Source organism: Microtus oregoni, unplaced genomic scaffold (genome assembly GCF_018167655.1).
Source record: "Microtus oregoni isolate MIOR12 unplaced genomic scaffold, Mior012 000023F_ref0000262, whole genome shotgun sequence".
In the NCBI taxonomy this organism is placed as follows: Eukaryota; Metazoa; Chordata; class Mammalia; order Rodentia; family Cricetidae; genus Microtus; species Microtus oregoni.
Genome location: NW_024543082.1, coordinates 7,295,493 through 7,321,097, shown reverse-complemented (window position 1 = coordinate 7,321,097; position 25,605 = coordinate 7,295,493). Strand labels below are relative to the sequence as shown.

General features: G+C 40.7%; 1 protein-coding gene across 1 annotated transcript in view; it reads right to left on the bottom strand.

The window, feature by feature from the left end:
- Positions 1-4,643: 4,643 nt before the first annotated feature.
- The window catches only part of Slc15a2 (solute carrier family 15 member 2), a 29,793-nt gene continuing 8,831 nt past the window's right edge, over positions 4,644-25,605 (bottom strand). Inside the window, exons 5-22 of the mRNA XM_041673026.1 lie at positions 25,152-25,251; positions 23,450-23,540; positions 23,125-23,202; positions 18,768-18,850; positions 18,300-18,386; positions 18,044-18,133; positions 17,904-17,948; positions 16,548-16,580; positions 15,716-15,804; positions 14,384-14,465; positions 13,713-13,847; positions 12,863-13,027; positions 12,669-12,715; positions 10,928-11,038; positions 9,992-10,088; positions 7,435-7,581; positions 6,718-6,822; positions 4,644-6,414 (exon numbers count right to left, since the gene is read on the bottom strand). Coding sequence (XP_041528960.1) covers positions 6,238-6,414; positions 6,718-6,822; positions 7,435-7,581; positions 9,992-10,088; positions 10,928-11,038; positions 12,669-12,715; positions 12,863-13,027; positions 13,713-13,847; positions 14,384-14,465; positions 15,716-15,804; positions 16,548-16,580; positions 17,904-17,948; positions 18,044-18,133; positions 18,300-18,386; positions 18,768-18,850; positions 23,125-23,202; positions 23,450-23,540; positions 25,152-25,251 — 1,762 coding nt within the window. The 3' untranslated portion in view covers positions 4,644-6,237. The remainder of the gene's footprint in view (positions 6,415-6,717; positions 6,823-7,434; positions 7,582-9,991; positions 10,089-10,927; positions 11,039-12,668; positions 12,716-12,862; positions 13,028-13,712; positions 13,848-14,383; positions 14,466-15,715; positions 15,805-16,547; positions 16,581-17,903; positions 17,949-18,043; positions 18,134-18,299; positions 18,387-18,767; positions 18,851-23,124; positions 23,203-23,449; positions 23,541-25,151; positions 25,252-25,605) is intronic.

Below are 25,605 nucleotides of genomic sequence, written 5' to 3'. Positions count from 1 at the left end.
CTGAAGGTTTTTCTCCTGCCCGCCAGTCTCCAAATATCAACTCTGAGGTTTAATACTAATTATAAACTGTTTAGCCTATTGATGATTCAGGCTTATTTTTCACTAGCTCTTACAACTTAAATTAATCCACTTCTATTATTCTATATTTTACCACAAGGTTCGTGGCTTGTTATCTCACATCTTGTTTCTCAGGCAGCTGCTGGTATCTCCCTGACTCTGCCTTCCTTTCCCTTTGTCTTTGTTTGGATTTCCTGCCTGGCTCTATTTGGCCAAATTAGTTTCTTTACTAACCAATCGTAATAAGACATATTCGCAGCATACAGAAAGACGGGCATCTCATATCAAGGTATATTCCTAAATTAGGGTGGAAGTTAAGATACATGATAAATTAGGTAATGGTTCCTTAGGGAAGGATTCAAGTACAAAAGAAAAGTATCTTCAGATCAAATTCAGTTTCATACAAACTTCCTCAAAGGACAGTGTCTAATGAGAAGACAAGCTACAGAATGGAAGGAAATTTGAAAAGAAAATCTGATAAAGGATACATATCCAACTTGTAATAAGAACAGTTTAAATTCAAGAAGGAAAAACAACCCATTTTTAAAATGGATAAAAGAGATATAAAGATATTAAATTTGCCAAAGCAGACATCCAGTTGGGAAAAAGGATGTACATCTCATGCTCAACAGCATGTATAATTAAGGAATTACAAATTTAAAAAATGAGATCCCAGTAGGCGTCTATTAATCCAGAAAACTAAGGACCCCAAATGCTGGTGAGACTGTTTTTCCCTTTCTACCTTCCTGTGGGTTTTATGGACATCTGTTTTAGATTTCCATTTTTATTTATCCATACTGTTTCAAGTGCATCTCTCTGAATAGATTTTTAAAAGAGATTTATCTTATTTTTTATGTATGGGTATTTACCTCCTGCTGTATGTGTACCATGTATAAGCCTGGTGCCTAAGGAGGCCGAGGCAGGCACCAGATCCTCTGAAATTGGAATTCTAAGTGTCTGAGCCACCATGTGGGTACCGGAAACTGAACCTAGATCCTCTGCAAGAGCAGCAAGTGCTCTTACCACTGAGCCATCTCACCACCCTGTCTGTATAGCTTTTCTTGTGGTTGTTGTAGGTATCGAGTTCTACATATCATTGTGATGTGTGTCTTATAGAATGTGGTGGTATCATATTATGAAGCTATCACTTACATTCTAAGAGACTGGAACTTTACTGACCTCACAGCTGGAGTTAATAATACACCGTGAAGGTACTTAAGACTGCTAGCCTACTCTGTACTCAAACTGTTTATTTAGGACAGCAATGTAACAACCAATCTTACTCGCCTTGGTTTTGCTCACATGCAGCCAGTCTTTACATCCTAAACTAACGCACAGCTACAGTCCTAAATTGTATACTCCTCCAAGCCCCTCACACCTATATGTGTATCATTTGCTGAAAGCAGAGACTACAGAATTTGAAAGTAGCTTCCTAAAATCTACTATAAAGGATGAAAGTTGGTTGATAAACAATGATATTTGTTGTCTGGGTCAGTTGGGATCAGCTGGAGGCCATGACTTAATCCCTTGTCAAAGTCTGTTAAAGATTTCTGTCAAGTATCCTATTCCTTCCCCCATGTGATGCTCTCTATGCTGTTCTATGCATACAGAACTAAGTCTTTTGTTAGAGACAGACATACACACAAGCACATGCAAAGACAGACGCCCCTCACACACAACTCATACAATGGACACACCTAGGGACAGACATACACAGACACAGGGATAAACATTCCCAAGATGGCTCCAAGCATACACAGATTTGGACTCGTGCAACAGACAGAGCTTGTTGTGCAAATTACAAAACTTCATGTAACTTAATATTTTTTTCACTGTCTTCAACAAGTGAGAACAGAAATTCACACAACATACAGTTACACACATGACATTTATAGGGCAAAAGAGGTTGACGCATGCTCCAAAGTGGTAGGAGTGGTGGTTAGAATACTTGAGAAAGAAGATGAAGAGTCTCATTTGAGGAAGTTCAATCAAAAGCAGTGCAGACAATGGAAGAAAGTAGTTATGCACCCACACACTGAGACAATGGGGATGTTCTATCAGGAACTCACCAAGGCCAGCTGGCCTAGGTCTGAAAAAGCATGGGATAAATCCGGACTAGCTGAACATAGCGGACAATGAGGAATACTGAGAACTCAAGAACAATCGCAGTGGGTTTTTGATCCTACTGCACGTACTGGCTTTGTGGGAGCCTAGGCAGTTTGGATGCTCACCTTAGGAGACCTGGATAGAGGTGGGCGGTCCTTGGACTTCCCACAGGTCAGGGAACCCTGATTGCTCTTCGAGCAGATGAGGGAGGGGGACTTGATGGGGGGAGGGGGAGGGAAATGGGAAGTGGTTGCGGGGAGGAGGCAGAAATCCTTAATAAATAAATAAATAGATAAATAAATAAAAGAAAACCATGAGATTCGTAGTGAGAAGAATTGCATAGTGTTTGGGGAAATGATGAATAGTTGTTGATTCTGAGTGGGTGAAGCTAGGGGCTGTAGGAAGAAGTTAAAAATAGAAAGTTGAGGCCGGGCGGTGGTGGCGCACGCCTTTAATCCCAGCACTCGGGAGGCAGAAGCAGGCGGATCTCTGTGAGTTCGAGGCCAGCCTGGTCTACAAGAGCTAGTTCCAGGACAGGCTCCAAAGCCACAGAGAAACCCTGTCTCGAAAAAAAACCAAAAAAAAAAAAAAAAACAATAGAAAGTTGAGCACAACCAACACGGTCCACTTCCCTACCCTCGGTGCGCCCATTTTTTTTTTGTTTGTTTGTTTGTTTGTTTCCTGCTGAGTTTGTACAAAGCCTCAGAGTGGCTACAACAGAGTTCTCCATTATGAAGCGTTGGGACCAGCATTTGAGATGGAGTAATTTGCCATTCCCTGTCAGGGCTTAAAGTTCTCTGCTTGTGAGCTTTTTGCTGTTGTTGTTCATTTGTTTATAAATACTTTTTAAAGATAGAGTTTTTTAAAAATCTGTTAATGATCTGCTGTTGATTTTTTTTATTGCAAATGTCAGGCTTTGGAGGTTTGAATGCCAATTATTACACTTTATTCAAAAGGAAAACGAGGGGCTTCAGAGATGTCTTAGTGGTCAAGCATGTTTGGTGTACAAGCATGAGAATCTGAGTTCAAATCCCTAGAACCCGTGTAAAAAGCCAGCCATAGTCATGGAACTCCAGTGCTGTGGTGTGGGGACAGAGACAGGAGGATCCTGGGGGCTTACTGGCCTCCAGCCTAGCTCCAGGTTTTGTGAGAGACCCTGACTCAAAGGAATAAACTGAAGAACTATAGAAAAAGACAGACAATATCTTCTGGCTTCTGCAACAACCCCCACAATGATAAAACAATGAAGGAATGTGTGTATGTGTGTGCATGTGGGCTCACACATATATAGACATTGTGTGTCTTCCTCTATCACTCTTTACTTTAATTTTGAGACTGAGTCTCTCACTGAACCTGAAGTTCTCTGCTTTGGCTAGACAAGCTGGCTGGTGAGCCCCTGGGATCTGACTGTCTCACCTCTAGCACTGTGTTGTCATGCCCAGCTTTTATGCGGGTATTGGAGACCCACAGCTCAGGGCCTCATGCTAGCACAACCAATAGGTTACCCACTGAGCTATTTCCCCAAACCCCATGGTCTCAAGACCTCATGGGATTTGGTCCCTAGATTCCTGTAAATGAGTCTCTGTCTCTTGTACTCTACTCTTATAGTACTGTTTGTTTCTCTAACTCGTTGTATCATTGCTTGACTAAGGATCTATTCCCCAAGAGCCTATCAGTCATCAGACAAGATATGAAAGGCAACTTTAAGCATAGATAAAGTGGATTGCTAATTTTTTGTTTCTCTCTCAACTAATTCAATGAATGGCACATAGAAGCACTCAAAATTTGAATAATAGCATTCTTTTAAAAACTTTGGAGTAATCTCACACTGATATGATTTTAGGAAACATCAAATATTACCTTACCTAGTTTAACAAAAATGCTTTGTTAGTGGATAGTGCTAACCTTGTCAGTCAGAGAACTTCTGGAATGCTGTAGTTGGTTCTAGGTGTCACATATCTTAACTGCTGTATTTTAGATAAAGGGTTATTTTTAGAAGAACGAAGCAGTCGTGGTGGAAAGACAGAGCTGTGCTTTGTGAGGAACTCTCACAAGAACTGAGAATATTTAGCTTGATGGTTACTAGTGGAATTCATACTGAAGGTATGCTCTCCCTAGCACCCCACAGACCCCAAAGAGAAAGCTACGCTTAACCTCCTTTGTGGTCAAGGACAGAACCAGTGTCGTTAGACAGTCTTTGGTCTGTCTCTTCCACTGTGGTGCTGAGATTGGACCTGGGACCCTGCAACATTAGGAAGTTTTCTACCACTGAGCTATGTCCACAGCTCAACAGCAGGAAGCTTTGTTGGTGAAGCCATTAGCCAGCATAAAGGTTCTTCTGAAACCAGTGTTCTGAAGAGACTACCACATGTTAAGATAATTCAGGAATATTATGACTGCACAAAGGATAGCTTAGACCCTTTAACACACAAATATAATATTTAGAGGATAATAATATATCTCATTCCCCAAACTTACTTGTACATAAAAACATTTATTCACAGATCAGTGTTAACATCTCTTAAAACAAAATTCACAAAAATAGTTTGAGTTAAAGCTGCTTAAAAATGAATATCTTCTAAAGGAATATAGACAGGTTCGCAATATCTGGGGAAAATCGACGGTGTTGCGACCCCTTCCGTGCTTCTGAAACCTTAGCCATTAAAACTGCAGTATTTAAAGCTTAAGGAATGGGAGCAAATTCTCTTAAGAATATATTACATTATTAACAATTTGCAATCCAGCATTGGCTATAGATGGGAACAAGGTAGTTAAAGGAGTGAAATGAGGTCTTTCATACAGGGGTTGTGATTTTTTTCCCCTGCTACGCATAACACAGCCTGATAGTCCCAAGCTTGTCCCTTGATCCACACCTGCATGTGAGATACTGTTTCTCAGCACTTTTTGTTCACACATGCGCACACACAGAAAGCCCACATGCTCTGCCCATACCTGCAATCTTGACAGGTTCCTCATGCAGGACCTCACCGTTGGCTGAATGCTACAATTTAGAGTTTCAAACCAAGGATAGAAGTGTTATCCCTTTTCAATAAACAGGAAAGTGTTAAGCCTAAAGGGAGAAATGTAAACAAAAAATATGGAAGAACTAAAAATACATCACAAAGAAGCTAAATAGAAAAAAATTCAAGGAAGTTGGACTAGAAAAAAAAACATTTTGTTACTGAAGATTCGCTGTAATAAGCAAAATAAGATGAATAATAAGATAAAGCTGTCCCAGCAATACCGTTGCAATACTGCAACAGGCTGGGTCGCAGAGTTAGTTTCTTAGACAGATGCCCTCAGAAGAGCACAGTCCAGGGCAGAAACACTAGAGTTCCTTAGAGGAATGTGCATGAAAGAAGAAAGAAGAATTTATATGTGTTCCTGTGTCCCCCACATCTGTACTTACTGTTTTTCATTGTGGTTTGTCAGTACTGAGAAAGGGGCATTCAGATAAGTAGATGGAATGCTGTGGTAATCAGAAAGATGTATCTTCCATGCGCTGATAAAATACATGTAGCCTGTCCTCTAAAATCATATTAAATTTACTAAAGGCTGACCAAGCTAGCCTCTGGATTAGATCATACCATACATACCATTCTTGACACCTTCATGAATAGCACAATTATACTACAGATAAAGAAACTTGAAATACCATTCCTCTATTATTCTGCATTTTTGCCCCCAAACCAACACATCAACAAGTGGAGTTATCAGTTCTAAATACCTGATAAAGGAGTCTCCTAAACTTGGCATACCCACAGAGACTTATCTCTATTACACATTTGTATTTTCATGACCATTTGGAGGTACTGGGCTAGCATGAGAGATATTGGCTTATGTTTAGTGCGCTTATTGATAGCCTAGAGGACAGAGAATCTCTTGAATTCTTGTTTAAAGATATACCTGAAAACCTAGTCCTAGAATTGTCTCTATTGTGTAGAAAAGTGGAGAAGAGCTGCTCAGCTAAAATGCTTCGTCCTTGTCCTAGCCTGTTGGTGGCAGGGGGAAATACACTTGAAGATAAGTGATGCTGAAACCAGAGCCAGGAAGCGGTTATGATCCAGTGAGTCATCAGAGCCTTGTATTCTTGGTTTCGAGGTTGATCATATTCCCCTGGGGAAGAGGAAGCTGCTTATCCTTTGCCTCGTGGATCCCCTCTGACATTAAAGGAACATAGTAGTAGCCCATGATGGAGAAGATCAGGCAGACCACCAGCAGGAGGCAGGAGAACAAAACGAATTCAGCCCACTGCAGGGAGAAATAAACGAAAGAGAAAATTACGAAGAAACCTTTAAAAAGTGGCAGAATGGGACGATGACTAAGGAATCATCACTTGAGGCACGTTTTTGGCAGAACACTGGGTTCACTGGCCCTGTCTTTTATAGGGACATGGTGGTCATTGTTGTCACATAATACGTCTATTTGCTGGCCAAGTCTGTTATCTAACCTTCCTGTCCTTGATGGGGGATCTGGAGGCCAGGAAAAGGAGAGACGAGGAAGTTAGAGGGCGAACTGTGTAGACACAAGCTCCTGTTCTCCTCAGAGGCTTACCTGTACCAGGCCACTGAACTGTGCCACAACAAGCACGATGATATTCCCAACTGCAACTGTCAGCAACCAGGCTGCCTGGAGCACAGATTTCATGCTAGACGGTGCCTAGACAGGAGACATTGGTAAACATTCAATTTCCCGATTCCACCTTCCTGCCCCATGAGTTCATCCATGGAACATTCTATTTTCCATCTTCCTCACGAAGTTCAGCTATTGCATTGATTCTGGAGATGGTGATAGCATTTCTTCTTATCATTCAGGAGATGATAAGAAGAAAGTGGATCTATTAATCGGATTTTTAAATTTATTATATCAAATAATTATTATCTCAACCTTAAGAGATAATCTGTATTACTATGGTACTCTGAAAATATAAGAAAAGTAAAGGGAATATAAAGATATGGAAATATAACAGGATTACAGAGATTATTTACTTGCTCCTATTCCCAAACAGGTCACACAGCTAATATTTGAACATGAGTAGTCTAACCCTACAGCCTGCAGTCTTTAACCTTACTTTTTTCCTCCAGAGCCCAAACAACACAGAGCCAAATGCTGCATTATCATGATCCTGGAAATCAAGATGGCTGTTCAGGGTCCTATGTAAGGAGCTCATGAACCAAAGAGATGGAGGATGGCTTGCCCTTGGAGAAGCATGAGGACTAAACCCCACTGTTTTCTGAGTGTTGTTACCACTTTACTTGTAAAAAATATTACCTGAGAATAAGAAAATTCAAGTCCCGTGATGGAGAACATGACCTCTGCTGCTGTAACCAGGATATATTGTGGTAGCTGCCATGCAATGGATAGTTTATTGGCTGGAATTTCTTCTGTCTTCCAAGTCTGAAGACCCTGATTGGAGATCTTAGTGGGAGAAACAGGAATTGGACTTCTCAGTAATCTTAAGCAAGCATACCTAACTGTAGCATCCTATGATCTATAGCCAGTCCTTCCTTTTATTTTCACTTTCTGTTACCCTCAAGAGATTAGACATTTCTGTACAATTCCATTGTTTTGAATTTTCTCTTGATGACACCACATTCATTTCCCTGACTTTAGCCAGTTACAGTAGAAATCTCTGAGATTAAAAGTCTTTGACGTCCAAATGCTGTAGGCTTTAAGTCAAAGGGAATTAGGTCCAAAATGCTGAAGTAAAAGAATCCTGTTTTATTCCTTGGTTGAGAATGTACATAATATCTAGGAATCTGTGCATGTGGGGGGTATGTGTGTGTGTGGTGTGTGCATACATGTGTGTGTGGTGTGTGTGTAATTTGTATATTGTGGTACGTTTGTGTGTGTTATGTGTGTTGTGTATGTGTGTGTTGTGTGTGTATGTGGTTTATGCATACATGTGTATGTGTGGTGGTATGCGGTGTGTGTGGTGTTTGTGTGTGTATATGTGGTGTGTGTGGTGGTATGTGTTTATATGGTGTGTGTGGTGTGTTTGTGTGGAATGTGTGTGTGTGGTGTGATATGGTGTGTATGTTCAGCATCAGAGCAGACTAAAAGAGCCTCTAAAAGTCAGATAGTCAAGGGTTCTAAGGCTACATCTCCAGCTTCCAAATTAAGCTTGAGAAAGAGAAAAAGGAGAATATGTGGAAACTGACATTCACTTGATTCAAAATAGGTTACAAATTGACAGGAAACAAAAACTATGTTAAATTAACACAGGAGGAACACATGGTTCAATGGGACAGAGATGGGACAGAGTTGAGAAGCTACAAATAAGACGTCATTTTATGATTAGTTGATTTTCAACAACAGCATCAGGACAATTTAGTGTTCAGTCTTTTCAATAAACTGCGCCGAGACGACTGGAGATCATATATATATATATATATATATATATATATATATGAATTATTATATGAACTATATGTCTCTGTGTGTGAAAGAGTAGAATATGAACCTTTAGCAAAATATCCTTATGTTCAAAAATTAATTGAAATCTTATGCTCTCTTCTGGCCCCCAGACACCAGGCATGCATGTGGTGCACATACGTAAATGCAAGCAAAATATTCATACATATACACGAAAGAAAAAAATTTGAATCAAGATTCAGAAAGTCTCTGTTCTAGTTACTGAGAAAATTACTGTTTGTTTGTTTGTTTGTTTGAGGCAGTGTCTCACTATATAGCCTTGGCTAATCTTGAGCTCCCTACCTAGACCAGCCTGGCTTCAAACTCACTGAGATTTGCCTGCCTCTGCCTTTTGAGTGCTGGGATTAAAGATGTGTATGTGCCACTATACCCAGTGGCAATTACTTTTGATAGAACAAAGTTAAGTATTCCCCAAACTTTGTGTGGATATCGATATTTCAGACTGCTGTATGGTAGCAGATCAAGATTTCAGGGATCCAACAGACCTGTATATCAAGTCAGGAAAAAAAAATAAGCAAGCAAACATAAAACAAGTAATTTTTCATGAATAATATTTAGCTTCTTAAAGTCATAATGATACTGGATCAGGGCATGAGATTTCATAGTGATAGCTCCGAACATGTCACGTCTCCATTCTTAACACTCTTGGCCTGCTTCTAATGTGCTCTCTTTTGCTATCCCCTGTGGAGATGGTGGGTTTTCTAAAGCCACAGCAGAACCATTGCTATTTCAGTATGAAATGTCCTCCCAATGTTTTAAAGGCTTGACCCCCAGTGTAACTTTCAGAGGCAGAGCTTCAAGGGTACAGTTAAATTATGGGGACACTGACCTAACCAATGAATAACTGACTGATGGATTAAATCCTGAGTGGGCTCTTGGGAGGGCATGGAAACTGGTAGGTGAGGCGTTGTTCATGGGTGTTGAGGAAGTGAGTCAATGAGGGCATGCCTTGTCCCTCACCCCTTTCTCTACTGTTCTCTCTGCTCCTTGGTCACCATGGCATTTGTGGCACCTTTTCTCCACCATGTCCTTCTACTATGATGTTTTATATAGACTTAAAACCAGTAGAGTTATCCAACTCTAGACCAAAATGGCTGAAGCCATGAGCCATGAGCCAAGTGTTTCAGCCTTTCTCCTTATTCCTATCAGACATTTGTCACGGTGATGGAAAGTCTGACACTGGACCAGAAAGAAGGATGTGGTACTTTCATGCTACAAAGTCTTCTCATTTGCACTTTGTCCTCACCAAGAAGATCCTAAGATGTGTGTGTGTGTGTGTGTGTGTGTACGCACACACACACATGCACACATGCATATGTAAAAAGAAAGGAAGCATAGACAGACAGGTAAACAAGCAGACAAAGGGAAGATTTGGTGACTGTAAGCTGCTTACATTGGTGATGACAAACAGATACGTTGTACCAAAGTCTAGTAGACCTAAATTAAGAAAAAAGTCTGTGTCTTCTGTCCTACAGTGCACTGCAGGATACCTGCAACAAGATAAGATTTTGTCAGAATAAACAGCATGGCTTAGGGAAACAGTCCCATCTCCAGGGCAAAGAGATCTCAACTCCGATGAGGAAAATAGTTAAGCCATGTGTCTTTGAAGATAGACACTTCCAGGACACTTTGGGTCCAGGTTTCTGCCTTGGATCTGCACTCTGTCTTACCTGCCAAGTACGTTTTTAAAATCCTAACCCTGAAGAAAGACTGTGCAGATTAAGTTTTATACATTTCAGGCCCATGAGCTTTTCATATAAATCTTATGACTTAGCAGAATAGTATAAAACAGGAAACATGAGAGGGAAATTCTAAGTCAACGATTCTCAACCTGTAGTTCACAACCCCTTGGGAGGTCACATATCAGATATCCTGAATATCACAGACTTTCATTATGATTTGAATAGCAAAATTCAGTTAGTAGGTAGCAACAAAAAGAATTTAATGCTGGTGGGGTCACCATAACATGAGGAACTGTATTGAAGGGTCACAGAAGGGTTAGCAACCAGTTGAGAAACAGTGCTGTAAGGGATGAGGTACCGACAACAAGTACTAAGGAGCAGGAGCCAAGATCCACAAACTTTGTGAGCGTCACAGAGAAGGGCTATATAACTACACAGTATGCTCAGCCAACTATCACAATCTCAGCAGAGCAATGTAAAAAGAAGATGAGCCTAGGAGAAGAGGGGAAGGATTAAAAAGAAGCAGAAATTTTTCTTTACTCCAAATTAGCACAGATATGCCAGTGTCTGTTACCTAAATACAAAAATAGAATTTGAAAAAGATTGTTTCAATAAAAGCAAAATGCCCACAAGGGCAAGGCTCTTACTCTCCTCTCATCATGGTTCTGTATGCGGACACTCCGTAGTCTTTGCCCACACTGAGAGGAACATCTTCATCCAAGGAGATATTGATGTCTTTATGCAGGGTGTTAATAAACCTGAGGGCAGACAAATTATTTGTACATCAGACAGAAAGATCCAAATGAGGACACTTGGTACTCATAACTATATTCCATGTGCATGAAATAGTCGCTGGGGCAGGAACAAACAAGCATAGAACTTAAATGTCATAAGTAATCACTATCCTTTACTTACTCTAGGAAAACTGAGTTTTCTGACTTATGACTGACACTAACCAGATAGCCAGATAGATGGATGTTCCCACAGTCAGACATGGCCATCTGACTTTCCTTTCTAATCTAGTTTAGAATTACCTAATTTGTTTCTTTATTTTTTATTGTATGTATCTCTACGTGTGTGTGTATGTGTGTGTGTGTGCGTGCACCCGCGTGCGCGCACAGACACACATGTATGTGCACATGATGAGTAGAGGCCTGAAGTCAACCAGGGATGTTGTTTCTCAGGATACCATTCTCTTGTTGTCTGAGACGGTAACTCTCACCGAGAGCTGGGGCCCACTCATGAGACGAGGCTGCTGGCTAGTCAAGCCTCTCCAGTGCTGGGATTCCAAGTTCACCCCACCACACTCAGTGTTTTACATGGGTTCTGGGGCTTGAACTTGGATCATCACACTAACACAGCAAATACCTTACCAGCCTAGCTACCTCCCAGCCATTTTTCCTTCCTAATGGTGGGATTTCTCAACTAAGATGTAAAAAAAAAAACAGTAGAAATATAAGTATATATAAAGATATGACATTTTATAGAAACCAGTTATCTTCTTATAAGAGCTCGGTTTGACTCATGCAAAATTTAGAGACCCAGCCCACAGAAGGTACTGTCACTATATGCCAGTCTTCAGGAATCTTGGGCCCTTCCAGAATCTTCTTTCTAGTATTTTGAATGTAAGTTCTCCTCAGAATGAGATTTTGGTACATTTTTGTTTTAATAATTTTAATCTTGTTCTTTCTCTAGAATTAAGAAGGGCAGTTCCTTCTACTATTTTAAGGTCTTCCTTCATGTATGTAAAGAAATAACCCTTGAGGCCCCTTCTTGCCTAATTCACATTACATGGTTTGTCTTTTCTGAAGCATTTCAAGAGCAAGTTCTTTGTGTATTTTACTTTTCAGTGAATTTGGATTTTCCTTACTGGTTCTCCTCTACTTTTTAACAAAAACTACCTGATCTTGGTGTTATAATCTCTCTGTTTCACATCCAATTCCAGCCACAGACAGCAGGTGAACACTCTCCTATCTGTCCCATGCCATCTGGCAAGACCTTCAACCTTATCTGGATTAAAAACCAACTTTTTTGATATCTCTGTCAATTTATAATAGAAACCTACACTTTACAGGCTAGATACCCAACTACCAAAAATGATGGTAGGAATATTTGCTTACTTCTAAATGTTAATCTCTTGAACATATAATTTCACAGAGTTATTTTCCTGAGAGCAAGATAGATGGCTAATAACAGGTAGAAAACAAAGGATATCCACTGATTCAGGGTGATTGGCCAGTCCTACGGGAAGAAGCATGCCCATTGGCCTCTCACTGCCATAGGAAATGCTACAGACGCCAGTGCCCCTGACTTTCTAAGAGGGTAACATCTCTACTCAGAACAAGTAAAATATGAGGCCTCTTCATCTGAAGCCCCTAACTCCCAAACCTGATGGCTGTCATTCCATTGGCTGGTTTGATTTCCATATCCTTTACCTGCAACGGAGAAAAGAAAAGCTCAGGAGGAGCAGACACAGGGAAACCTATAATCAGAACATTCCATTTCCAGGCTGCTCCTTGGTAAGCTTCTGATGAGTCAGCCTTCTTACTTCAAAACAGAACTTGTGCAATTCCCTAACTTACCAGCACACTGGAGACACTTTTCCCATCCTCATGAATAACCAAATGGTAACAGGTCTTCTCTTCTACAGAATGCTTGTTGTAGACAGACAAGTTGTTATACTTCAGATGGAAATGTAAATCTTGGATTTTTGTGTCCAGGTGTAGTTTGGAATAGTGCGTTGTGTTCTGCAGAATGAAGAGCCTATTATAGTCACTATCTACCCCAGGGTGGACATCAAATTCCATAGCCTCAGGATATGTAACCTAGTTACTTCTTTCTCTAAACTAGTTATTTCATTCTAGGACACTGGCATGGGACACAGAGCATATACAAGGAAGAGTAGAGTAGTTCATTATAACATAAAACAAATTCAGGGGTGGGCTCAGTTGTTAAGAGCACTGGCTGCTTTTTCAGAGAACCTGAGTTTGTTTTTTAGCATCCACACTCGCTGCAGTTCCAGGAGATCTGATGTCCTCTTCTGGCCTCTGCAGACACGAGGCACATACACGACACAAAGACATACATGCAGGCAAAGTGTCCACACACATAAAAAATCAATCAATAAATAAACAAAAATCCTTGTAGGACTGTAACTGTAGCTAAATGGTAGAGTGCATGCCTGGTGCTCTAGGTTCAATCCCCAGTATCGCCACAAAAGTAAGACCAGCAAAACCCAACTTGAATATCTACAAGAAAAAGCTTAGATGAACTATATTTAAAGGATAAAACATTAGGCAACCACTAGAATAATGCTACCAGAGATTATTTAGGACATAAGAAAACAATTATGAGATTCTGTGATTAATGTCATTACACAACCCAGGCTACTAGAGCTTATACAGGTTCTAATTCATTGGGCCCATGCCTCACCTGAAAAGAGCTGACGGACTCCACCAAGAGGGAATTGTTTCTACTTCCTAGCACTGTCACCTTTATTTCACCATCTGCCAGGTTCAAGGCTTGTAAGAAGATCTCCTGGGAAGCTGGCTGGGCATGGGTCATTCCCTGTAAGACAGGCAATACTTATTTATCACCAATAAGTAACCCTTCAGATACAAGTGAACAAATCTTAGTTCTATCTTTGACAACTTAGCCCTTCTAGCCAAAATTTACCAGTTTATCCCTCTGAAGAGCAGTTGGCTTAGAAATCTGAAATGGCAACTTTTTTTTTTTAATCAGGGAAGACCCCAGTTCCATGAAGCAGTCACCAATAGAAGGTAACAAACACATTCCTTCCGTTGTGATTAACTAATATCGGCTATTTGATGGCCAGAAGGACCATTTGTATAGCTTCGAAGGCGTCAGATAAACCTTTGTTCTCTGGGTATTTTGGGTATTTGTGTTGTGGAATTTCCTGAAAACAAACCCTGAATTGCTCAGGTGAGAACTGGGTCTCCTTTTGCGTTGTTTCTCTGGTCACTTAAATACTCACCACGGCCGTTCTGTGAAATGGATACTGTGGTAAGTCCCAAGGGATCGAGACTGAACACGTAAGGAGAGTGAATGGAGCAGACTGGAAGATTAACATTTACTGGACTCACATTTACTTTTATCTCCACAAGTGCTGCAACTGCAAATGCCAGGCTTGCTAGGATCATACCGACAGCCATTTTCCTGAGTGAGCTGTGGGGGAAAGGAGAGATCTTTATATCGAACCTTACTCTTAGGTACAAAGCCAAGACTCCTTAGCCTTCCTATAAAGACTTTAATTCCAATTATTTTTAAAGTATTTTCTAGAACTTTCATTCAAACACCCTTTTTACTCAATAAGTAACACCTCTTCTCTATAATATACCACTTTTCCACCTTTACTTATGATTATGATGATATTTAGCCATTATGTCATAATATTAGAGATAACAGCAATATAATCAGGCTGGTTACTTAATGCACAGCAACTGCTATAATTCTTCAAGTCATTTTCTTCTTCAAAAGTCTTTATTGACCTCTATGGCATTCCCAATTTCTCTTCCTAGGGTGTTTCCCACATTACCCATGTATCAGTCATTTTGTCTATGTTCCAGTTCCCTTACTAACCAGTGAACACCTTGAAAAAGATGTGTACTTGATCTTGCATGGAACTTGGTCCTAGACTCCCTATTACCTGCTCAATAAGTAACTGACAAGGGCATTTGTATGTGGTACAGTGGTCATCACTTTCCTGACACAGCTAGATTGCTGTCAAATCAGAGCTGAAAGAAGACTTGAACTGTTCCTTGCCAAGCTTTACAAATGATACTTTCTACTCAGCATGGGGCAAGTTGCAGTGCATACTAACTCAAAGTGATGCTGTACCCATTCGTACAAGGCCCTATCTTAGTTTCATCGGAATAGCAGGACATTTAAAAGAATTTGTTGTCATCAAAACCTCAGGACTTGGTGTAGAAAGATGGCTCAGAGCACATTCTATGAAGGCTGACGACTTGAGTTCAATCCCTAGAACTCAAATGGTGGAGGAAAGAACCAATTCCCACAGGATTTCTTCTGACCTCTATACACTCGCTGTGGCACACACATTAACCTCTCCCCACACCACACATGAAATAAGTTAATAAGTGTACTTCTTTGGAGAGGCAACATTCAAGGGCAAAGCAGCATGGTTTATCAGAAACCTGAAATCACATACATGCCCAGCCCTACCCCTTCAACTCCATACACTCAAGTCTGTAGCATTGGCATTGACAATCAACAGTTAGATCTAATTTCCACTTTTCCACATTAATACAATTTTGCCAACATGAAAAATAGAAACAGATAAATGATAAATCAAAGTAAGTAATCATTAAACATAAACATTCATGCTTTTTGAATTATCACCAAATTATCAGCTGTTGAGTCAATATGCAATAATAAATGGCATAGTGAGCACTTACGAGAAGTTAATTCTGCACTTGGAGATCAGTCGATAAATGACAAGGTCAAACAACGGGATGAAGACAAGAACCAGAAAGGGATTTAGTACCTGAAACACCATGGTAACAAGGATTAACATGAGCATCCCCCGGTCGTGAGTGTGAGTGCCTGCACCCTCTCACGTCTGCTCACTTTCACCATAGTAGGTAAAAGAGTCCACATTTCTTCACTTCTTTACTCTGCTTCCACTGGAAAGTATCTTGACCTCCCTAGATACCAAGGGTCTAGTTTTACTGAGCTTGTTTCTCTGTCAGTCAAATTAGAAACCATCCTCTGCCATTGTCCCATATCTTTACTTTCACAGCCTAAAGGGAATAATGGGGAGCTAAAAAGCATCCTGAAAGTTGCTATTGGTAAGTAGAGATTCTGACTTTGTTGCTCACACAGCAGAAATTTCTACTTCCTTTTTGTTTGTTTTGATTGTACTGAACATTGAACCTAGGACACCCTGCATGTCAGGCAAGTGCTATCCTACTGAGCTACAGCCCTAGCCTCAGGTTTACACTTTCTTTGACAATATTTTTAATTATACTATCTTGGCATAGAAAGAAAATTCAATGCTCACACTTTAAATGGGGTTCAAACTTAGTCTCTCTGGAGTTGTGCAGAACTACATTATTTTAAAAGGATGTGAAAGAGAAGAGTAAGATTCAAAGGAACTTTCCATCTCTATGTTTGGGCTTCCTCAGCACACAATGAGGAATGTATCAGATGATGGCTGTTAACCTGAATAATAGGTAGGTACAGGTGAGGAAAACAATCACATGTCCATGCAGAGAAGTCCGTGCCTACCTGCATCTGGTCTGGCTGAAGCACAAAAAATCCCTGAAATAACATAACAAATTATAGTTAGATGGTAACAGAAGACAACAAAAGCTTAGGTCACCCATCTTGACAGTAGATGAAATTCATATAAAAGAAAATTCATCAGATCTTTGGTTCAAGATATCTGGTTTACTGGCAAAGGTATGTAGGGATAGAGAGAGACTTGAGATGGCTTCTGACTATCTATTAAGAACAGATGCACCCTAGGAGAACACTTTCAGTGTCTGGGTTAAGTCTTCATTCTCCAAAATGCTTGGGATTTGCAATCATTGTGTATGTGCATACAGGAGACTGGGCAAGAGGCAGTGAGGCTGAAGTTTAACTGTGAAATTCATTTATGTTTCATGTATGACTCATACACTAGCCTGAAGATAATGTACTTAATAATTGCCAACCATTTTGTCCAAGAAAATTTTATGGTGTGGGAATTTTCACTTGTGGCGTCATGTTAATGCTCAAGAATAGTTTTGTCGTTTAGAGCAATTAGGACACCAGAGTTTTGAATCAGGGATGTTCAACCTCAACCATACTTTGCCAGAGAGTGACAGTGTTGGTGTGTTAGAGGTAGTAATACCAGGAGAACCGGTGTTCTGGTCAGGGTGAAGTTGTCCCTGATATGCTATGTTCAACTTCCAAAGTTGCTCTCCAGAGAATCAATAAGAGAACTGCCATGGTAACTCCTGGACAACTAGAGGAAGGCAGAGGTAAAATTATACTTCGGAGGCTCCTGGTATTACTCCACCCTGTCTTCTTCAAAACTATCAATATAATAATATAGAGAGGAAATGATTAAGAATGGAGAGTGGACCAAAGAATGAACACTGAAGAAAGAGAAAATAATATTTACAACATTTTCACTCTTCCCAAGGCCACAAATCAGACATTTTATTAATTCTCCCCCAGGTCCTATGGGTCCCCTGCTTGATCTTGCCTGACAAATGGGGCAAGCTGTCAAGGAACACCCCTTGAGGTTTCACTTGGTGTGTCTAAGACAGGCTCAGTGTAAGAAAATCATCATCCAGGACTGCCTGACATCATCTGTTATCACTTCATCATGGTGAGGCTATCGAGCATGTCCCACTGTTTCCCTCCTGATTTCTAAAGATAAGACTATAATTTTTATTTCTAGCCTGACTTTGGGCATCTTTACCTACTCAGTGTTTTTTGGGCTTAATGTATATCTCTGATGACCTTGTCAGTTTTTAAGAAAAATCACCAATAAATTAATTAAATATGTGGAATAAATAATCTTTGTATAAATTAATTACAAATTATGTATGATGATGAACTTAACAGACTTCTTTGTAAGTTCTGTCCACTCACCAAATCACCATCCATTTTGTTAGCTTGCAGTGTCCATCGTGAGCCCTAGAGCAGACAGATATTGTTGTGAGACATCATTTTCCTGTGATAAGAAAGAGGATGAAAAAACATATCTTTCAAAAATAAACACTATTTATTACCTGTTGGTCCAAAAGAGCCCAGAACATGGGCAGTGGGATATAAAGGAACAGTACCCTGGTGAGTGCCTTCACATCCACAATGAGATGCTTCTGTAGGGAGGAAGAAAGAGCAGGCAGAATTGCCAGAGATTCCAAACGTGCTTTTCTTGCTTAGAGTAGAAATCGTCCAAAACAGTAAAAGAGGTCAAACGTGCCAGAAGAAAAGAATTTGAAAGATCTCATAGAATTATGAGCTATGTCTGCGGTTGCCACTTACGGGATATTTTTCCGATGCCCAGTCGAGCCAGTGCTGCCGTTTTGGAATGTCCCCGGAACGGTTCCTGAAGCGATTGCTGAGAGCAAACTAGGGTGGAGACCACAATCAGAGACAGAAAAAAGAAAGAACCCCCTGAATCCCCCAATTCATTATCCCTTCCCTCCGATAAGTACTTGGAATTTCATCAAACATTGAATCCCAATATCTGAGTTGTAATTTTTATCTTTCCTTATTTCCTAATGGCATCAAATATAACTCAGAAGATTTTTGGCCTATTAAAAAAGTGACTGCCGCTAAAACCTAGTGGTCAAGCAGAGGCAAGGAGGATAAATTAAACTCTGGTTTTCAAAGCATAGGCACATCGAAGGAAGATGGTTGAGAACAACATATCCCCATGCGTGGAGAGCCTCACGTTCAACACGACATATTTCCTTTCCATGGAGAGAGGCAGGGAATTCAGGAACTCACCCATATGCATTTGATCACTTGAGCCACTATGTTCCCTTCAGGGGGTGGTTTTCTGTACATCTTGCTTCCCATTGCAAACACAACTACAAGGGACACACAAAGTTCTTGGTCACTCATTTAGAGTACGCAGACTGTCAGCATCAAATCCCTCAGACTTTCACTCCCTAACTTCAGAGTAGCTAAGAGAAGGTAGTGGTCAATTGTTAAGATATTCATTAAGAGACCTTCAAGGGATAGCAGAACAGAAATCATCTTTGGTTTCCTCTTTTTTCTTTTGTCCATCTCCCCATGTGATAAATATGATATGAATATATGACCCCAATTTTGATTAATTTTTCTTTCTCGAGTGCATAGCTCAGCTGTGCCCTCTGTTAAGTTACCACTGATTCCTTTATTCTACCTAGAACAGTTTTTACCCATTCTACCCATTCTCCATTCTTTTTCTTCTTCCTTCCATCGTTGAGACAGGGTATTTCTTTATAGCCCAGTGTGGCCTGGAACTCACTATGCAGCCCAGGTTGGACTCTAACTCATGATGTTCCTGCCTCTTCCTCCAGAGTGCTAGGGTTACAACTGTGCAACTTCTCCTTGTTGTCTGTCCTTTAAATCCTGGCGTTCCTTTAGAATTTGAGCCTAGCTCTTCTTTTTTTCCTTACTCTATCTCAGAGTTTTCTATTTTCAAGGCTAAATTGTTGGCTGTACCTGATGAACCCATATCTGTGCCTAAAACCCAACTGTTTTTCTCTGTGCCCTAAGACAATATTTCCAAGTAACCATTTGGTGACATGTTTAGAAGTTTCAAGAGCACCTATAATGCAATTTGTCCCCACCCCCAATCTATCATCATTGCCCTAACCTGTTCACCCTCACTCCCTCAGTTAATGATCCTATTAGCTAGTCTGTGGTTCATGTCAGAAGCCTGCATTCAATAGTGTCCCAACTTCTCCCTCACTTCACATAGCCAATCATACCATGGCTTATAATTCAACAGGGACCAAGCTTGGGTGAGCTGAGTAAGACACTCACCTCAAGTACAAAATCTAAAGGAATATAGTAGATGGACCAAACAAGATCAATATTATCTTTGCCTTGCCCTCAACGCAATTTATTTTCCATAGTTCAGACCTTTGAAAAATAAGACACTATGAAAATAAAAAAATCTAACAATCATTTCTCCATTCAAAACCTTTTGGATGATTTTCCACTATCTTCACAACAACTACCCTCACAACACTATCTTCACAACAAGTTTTAATTCCTTCGTGGCCTAAATTACCCTTCATTATTTCATTTCTGGCAATGTTTCTTCTTTCTATTTCTCTTTTGTGCTCCAGATAACCGGAATCATCCCAGGTTTTTCAACAGTCAACCTATCTCTCATCTAAAGTCACCAAGCATATCGTCTTTCCATAGGGTCCCTTCTTTGATTGACCACTGTTCATCCTTGAGGGCTTATCTTAGAAGTCTTCTCTGTAGGCAAACCCTTGAAACCTTCAGTGTCTTCATCAGGAAGTTCTTCCATGAGCTCCATAGCTTTCTCTATACTTCGCTGTCATGACATTGACTTATTATATGATAACTCCCTGTTTATTTGTCTGGATTACTTTTCCTGTGCCACATAAAGTCTTTAAGAATATGAACTTTGGGTTCTCATCAGCCCTCATTGTTGGCCATGCTCAGAGAGTCCAGTTTTATCCCATGCTTTTTCAGTCACAGTCCAGCTGGCCTTGGTGAGCTCCCAATAGATCAGCTCCACTGTCTCAGTGGGTGGGTGCTCCCCTCGTGGTCCCGACTTCTTTGCTCATGTTCTCCCTCCTTCTGCTCCTCATCGGGACCTTGGGAGCTCAGTCCAGTGCTCCAGTGTGGGTCTCTGTCTCTGTCTCCATCCATCACCAGATGAAGGTTCTTCTTACTTAGCTTCTTTGGGATCACCAAGTGTAGACTCCGTGACCCTTGTTTATGGCTAGAAACCAATTATGAGTGAGTACATCCCATGTTCATCTTTTTGGCTCTGGGATACCTCACTCAGGATAGTGTTTTCTATTTCCATCCATTTGCATGCAAAATTCGAGAAGTCATTGTTTTTTACCGCAGCATAGTACTCTAATGTGTAGATATTCCACACTTTCTTCATCCATTCTTCCATTGAAGGGCATCTAGGTTGTTTCCAGGTTCTGGCTATTACAAATAATACTGCTATGAACATAGTTGAACAAATGCTCTTGTCATGTGATAGGGCATCTCTTGGCACGGGGTTTTGAACCTACGTAATGTGCTGGCTTTGTGGGAGCCTAGCCAGTTTGGATGTTCACCTTCCTAGAAATGCACGGAGGGGGGAGGACCTAGGACTTACCACAGGGCAGGGAAATCTGACTGCTCTTTGGGCTGGAGAGGGAGGGGGAGAGGAGTGGAGGGAGGGGGAGAAGGGTGGGAGGAGGGGGAGGGAAATGGGAGGCTGGGAGGAGGAGGAAATTTGTTTTTTTTTTTCTCTTTTCTCAATAAAAAAAAAGTTAAAATAAAAAAAAAGAATATGAACTTTATAACTGTCTAAAACACCAATGTGGTTCCAATACCTCGTATAAAATCTGATCACATAGTAAATATTATTGGCACCATAAAAATGAAACAGATGACTAGCAATGATAGATACACATATTTAAGATGAAACATTCTAATTCCAGAATCTTTTTTGAGCTTCATAATTGCTTTACAGCCTAAATATTATCACTGAGCAGTAATATAGAAAAGCTTCCATGATGCTAATAAATGGAAAAAATAGGAAAGTACTTGGGGAAAATCTTTGACATTGAAGGGAGAAGGAAGGATAGAGTATTTGATCATGGTTCATGGCTCTCCCAAAACAGATTTCTTTGGAATTGTGAACTGTATTACTTTCAGCCTCTCTGGTAGAAACTAATCAGACCAAACATTGAATCTCTGGGCTCCCTTGCCTCTGTTGAGCTCTTTATGTGTTTGGACTGGATATGTTCCAGAGGGGTGTCACTCCGAGGTTCCGAGTGAGAACAGGTTTCCAGGTCAATGACTAGAAACAATCACACCCAAGCCTCCCCTGAGAGGACTTGCCTAAGCTAACAGGCCCACACATCCCCCATCTTTTCCAGGACAAAGTTCTCAGTGCTAACAAGAATGTCACTTGATCTAAGTTGCATTACTTCCTAACTATTTAGCCAACTGCTCTTTAATTCTCTTTGTTCAAGGGAAAATTCCTTGGGAGCTTTGCAGAGCAGAGCAAAGATAGCTAAAACTGGAAGCTCCTTTAAAATGCCCAGGTAATCAACAATGGCATCCACTTACCAGAAAAATAAGTGTCAGATAACTTAAACTGGCTTGGGATAGACATTTAATTATCTCTTTCCCTCCTTGCATATTTTAGCAATAATCAATGGGCTTCCATCCTGACTACACTAAAGAATTACCTGAGAACTTGGGGCGGTGGTGGTGTACACCTTTAATCCCAGCATTCGGGAGGCAGAGGCAGGTGGGGAAAAAGAAAAGATCATTTGAGATATTTATTAACAGCTCCTTATTAACAGCTATGCATGTGCTCCACAAATTGGACTTTTAAAAGTTCCTTTGAAGCCGGGCGGTGGTGGCGCACGCCTTTAATCCCAGCACTCGGGAGGCAGAGGCAGGAGGATCTCTGTGAGTTCGAGACCAGCCTGGACTACAGAGCTAGTTCCAGGACAGGCTCCAAAGCCACAGAGAAACCCTGTCTAGAAAAGACAAAAAAAAAAAAAAAAGTTCCTTTGAAATGTATCAACTATGTGACTGTAACAGTTTAAAAATGGTTTATGGGAGCTGGATGGTGGTGGTGCACGCCTTTAATCCCAGCATTTGGGAGGCAGAGGCAGGTGGATCTCTGTGAGTTCAAGGCCAGCCTTGTCTACAAGAACTAGTTCCAGGATAGGTTCCAAAGCTACAGAGAAACCATGTCCCAAATAAACAAAAGGTTTATGAGACTGGAGAGATGGTTCAGAAGTTAAGAGTACTTGTTGCTCTCCCAGAGAACCTGGGTTAGATTCCTAATACCAAATGTTTGCTTACAATTGTTTATAACTCCGGTTCCAGAGAATCTGATGCCCTCTCCTGGCCTCCATGGGCACCAAGCCCACATGTGATAGACAAGCATACACAGATAATACAAATAAAGAACATTCTGATTCTATTCATAATATTGATATATATCTTCCCAATCAAAGGGATATCACTACAGTAGCACTTGCCTACTAGAGTTAGTGTAAGGGTTCAGTGAAATAGCTTGTGCAGACCACCCACATGATGCCTTCCACTTCGCAGGGATCAACAACTCCTTGTTTCATTTTCCCACTGTACTCACCAAGTGCCACCACCATGAGCAATCCTGGAACCCCAAAAGCGAGTGCATAACAGTCTTCCCCAAAACACTTCACATCTCCTGAGGAAAACGGGAGGGGGAAACGCAATTATGAATTATAAGTCGTATTTTACTCTATTAGGTCGGGTTCTTGCTGCAGACATAGCTATGATCCTCTTTTCTTCCCACCATCTAATCCAGAACCCTTATTTTAAGCAGACAAATTAAAACTAAAGTAACCTTTCATATATTTATAAGCCCATGTGAAAGGAGGAGCTGGACCACCTGCAGCTGTTTGGTTGGCCAGCCCCGTAGAAGGAATCCTAACCTCTCAGCATGGGTGTGATGAACGTAGAAATCAAGCTCCCTGCATTGATGGAGAGGTAGAAGACTGAGAAGTATCTAGTCCGTGCCTCAGCCTGGAATGAGACAGATCATCAGAGAAATGTATTTCTTAGTGCCACCTCACTCTATGTTCAAATTCAGATATAAACACATATAAAACAATGGGTACAGATAGTGTTTCCAGGGTGTGTGACCATTTCATGAGCTCTTTAATACAGTCACTGACTGACCCTGGTCAAGCTTTTACTCCCTTTCTAAAGTCCAATACAAGCCCCTTAAGACCTGGGCAAAAGTGACCAACCTGTCCTCAATACCATTCTTGTGTCCTATACATGTTTATTATGCTATCAATTTATTTGTATTAAATATCTGTTTTATTGAGTGTGTTGTGAGTTCCTTCAGTAATGTCTAGACCTAGAACAAACACTAAGGTATTTTAGACACCCAATAAATGTTTATTGACTGTATTAATGAAGCAAAAGACTCCTTGAGTTAACATATTTTGTGGAGTATGTGGTAGGACAGTGTAGCAAGCTGTTGACCTAGGAGTATAGTGCAACTAGTGTCTCAGGGAGATTTTCCAGAGCGTGTGAAAGGGCATCTGCTGACCTAGAAGTGGCTTGAAGAAGCCTGGGGGTGAGTCCGCTCTATTAACTGAAATACAACTGTGGACCAGCCACTAAATACACCTTCCAAGTAATTTTCTAATAGGTGATTTTTTGCCTAAGGTGTACTTCATTTGGGCATTTTAGCTCATCCCGATTCACCAGAAGAATAATGAGGAGCCCAGACATGTGGTTAGTCCAAGAAGAGATGGTTACGGCTTTCACTTGCCGTAGTTTCCTCCAATGGGCTCATTTGCACTTTTGTCACATATCCCCTGACTCCCACCTTCACCAGTGGAAAGTGTTAGATAGAGAGGCGAATTCATCTGTAAACTGGCATTCTGTTTTGTTCTAACTGATAATTACACACACACACACACACACACACGCACACGCGCACACACACACAATCATCTTCTACAGCACTCGCCACATCAGTTCTTAGATTCCTCACGTGAAAGTAAGGTTACAAATCCTATGTGAAGTTTTTCCTTCAATGAAGCAAGCACCTGATTTCCCATTGCTTCTACTTATTGGGCTCAGATTTAAGCATGATCATCCCCCAGTATTTAAGAACAGCTAGATGTAATTTTCTCCTTGTTTGTTCATTTGCATTTTATTTTGAGTCAGGATCATGTGTATTCTGGGCTAGCCTTGAAATAGCTGAGGATGGCCTTGAACTTCTGATCCATCTGCCTCTACCTGAATGGAATGCTGGGATTACAGGCATATGCCCCATACTCAGTTTATACTTAGCTGGGGACTAAACCTAGGGCTTTGTGGAGGCAACTCAAGTACTCTACCAACTGAGCCACATCCAAGCTCCCTTGCTGCTTATCTTATTCAGTTTCTATGTCCTCATTTTCTTCAGTCTCTCATTATATGACATGTCTGCTTCCCATCTGCTTTCAGTTTTCTCTCTTCTGAAGACCAGCATCCAATGCCCAGTGCAGAACTCAACTCCCCAGACAGGATTTGATCGGTGGAATTACTTCAGTCTTAGCAGATGAGTACCTGACAGCTTCCCCATTTTGATGCTGGCTATACACTCTTGAAATACAGAAATAACAAGACTCTTACATGTTTTTCTTCAAACTGGTCTCCACCAAAAGCTGCCACACAGGGTTTGATACCGCCTGTCCCCAGAGCTATTAGACTCAGGCCAATCAATGATAAGATTCTGAAATGGAGAGGTAAGGATGCTATAACCATGTGGATACCAAACCAACTGTAGAGATGGACTATTAAAGATAATATCATCTTTGCATGTCTACATCTGCCTTGTGGGTACTTTCTACTTGCCTTAACTCCAAGCATTGCTCATGAAAATTTATTGTCTTCACATTCAGCCTCTGCTAGAAATTGTATTGTCTTAGAAGATCCTATGCATGATAATTCCATTTATCTTTTGTACATATGCTTCAAGTGGAAGAAGACACTTGTAGGGACTTAGAAACTAACACACTAGTTTTTAATATTACTTAAGCAATCCAATTGAAAGATCTTAAGGACTCTAATCTTGCTTACCTTTATG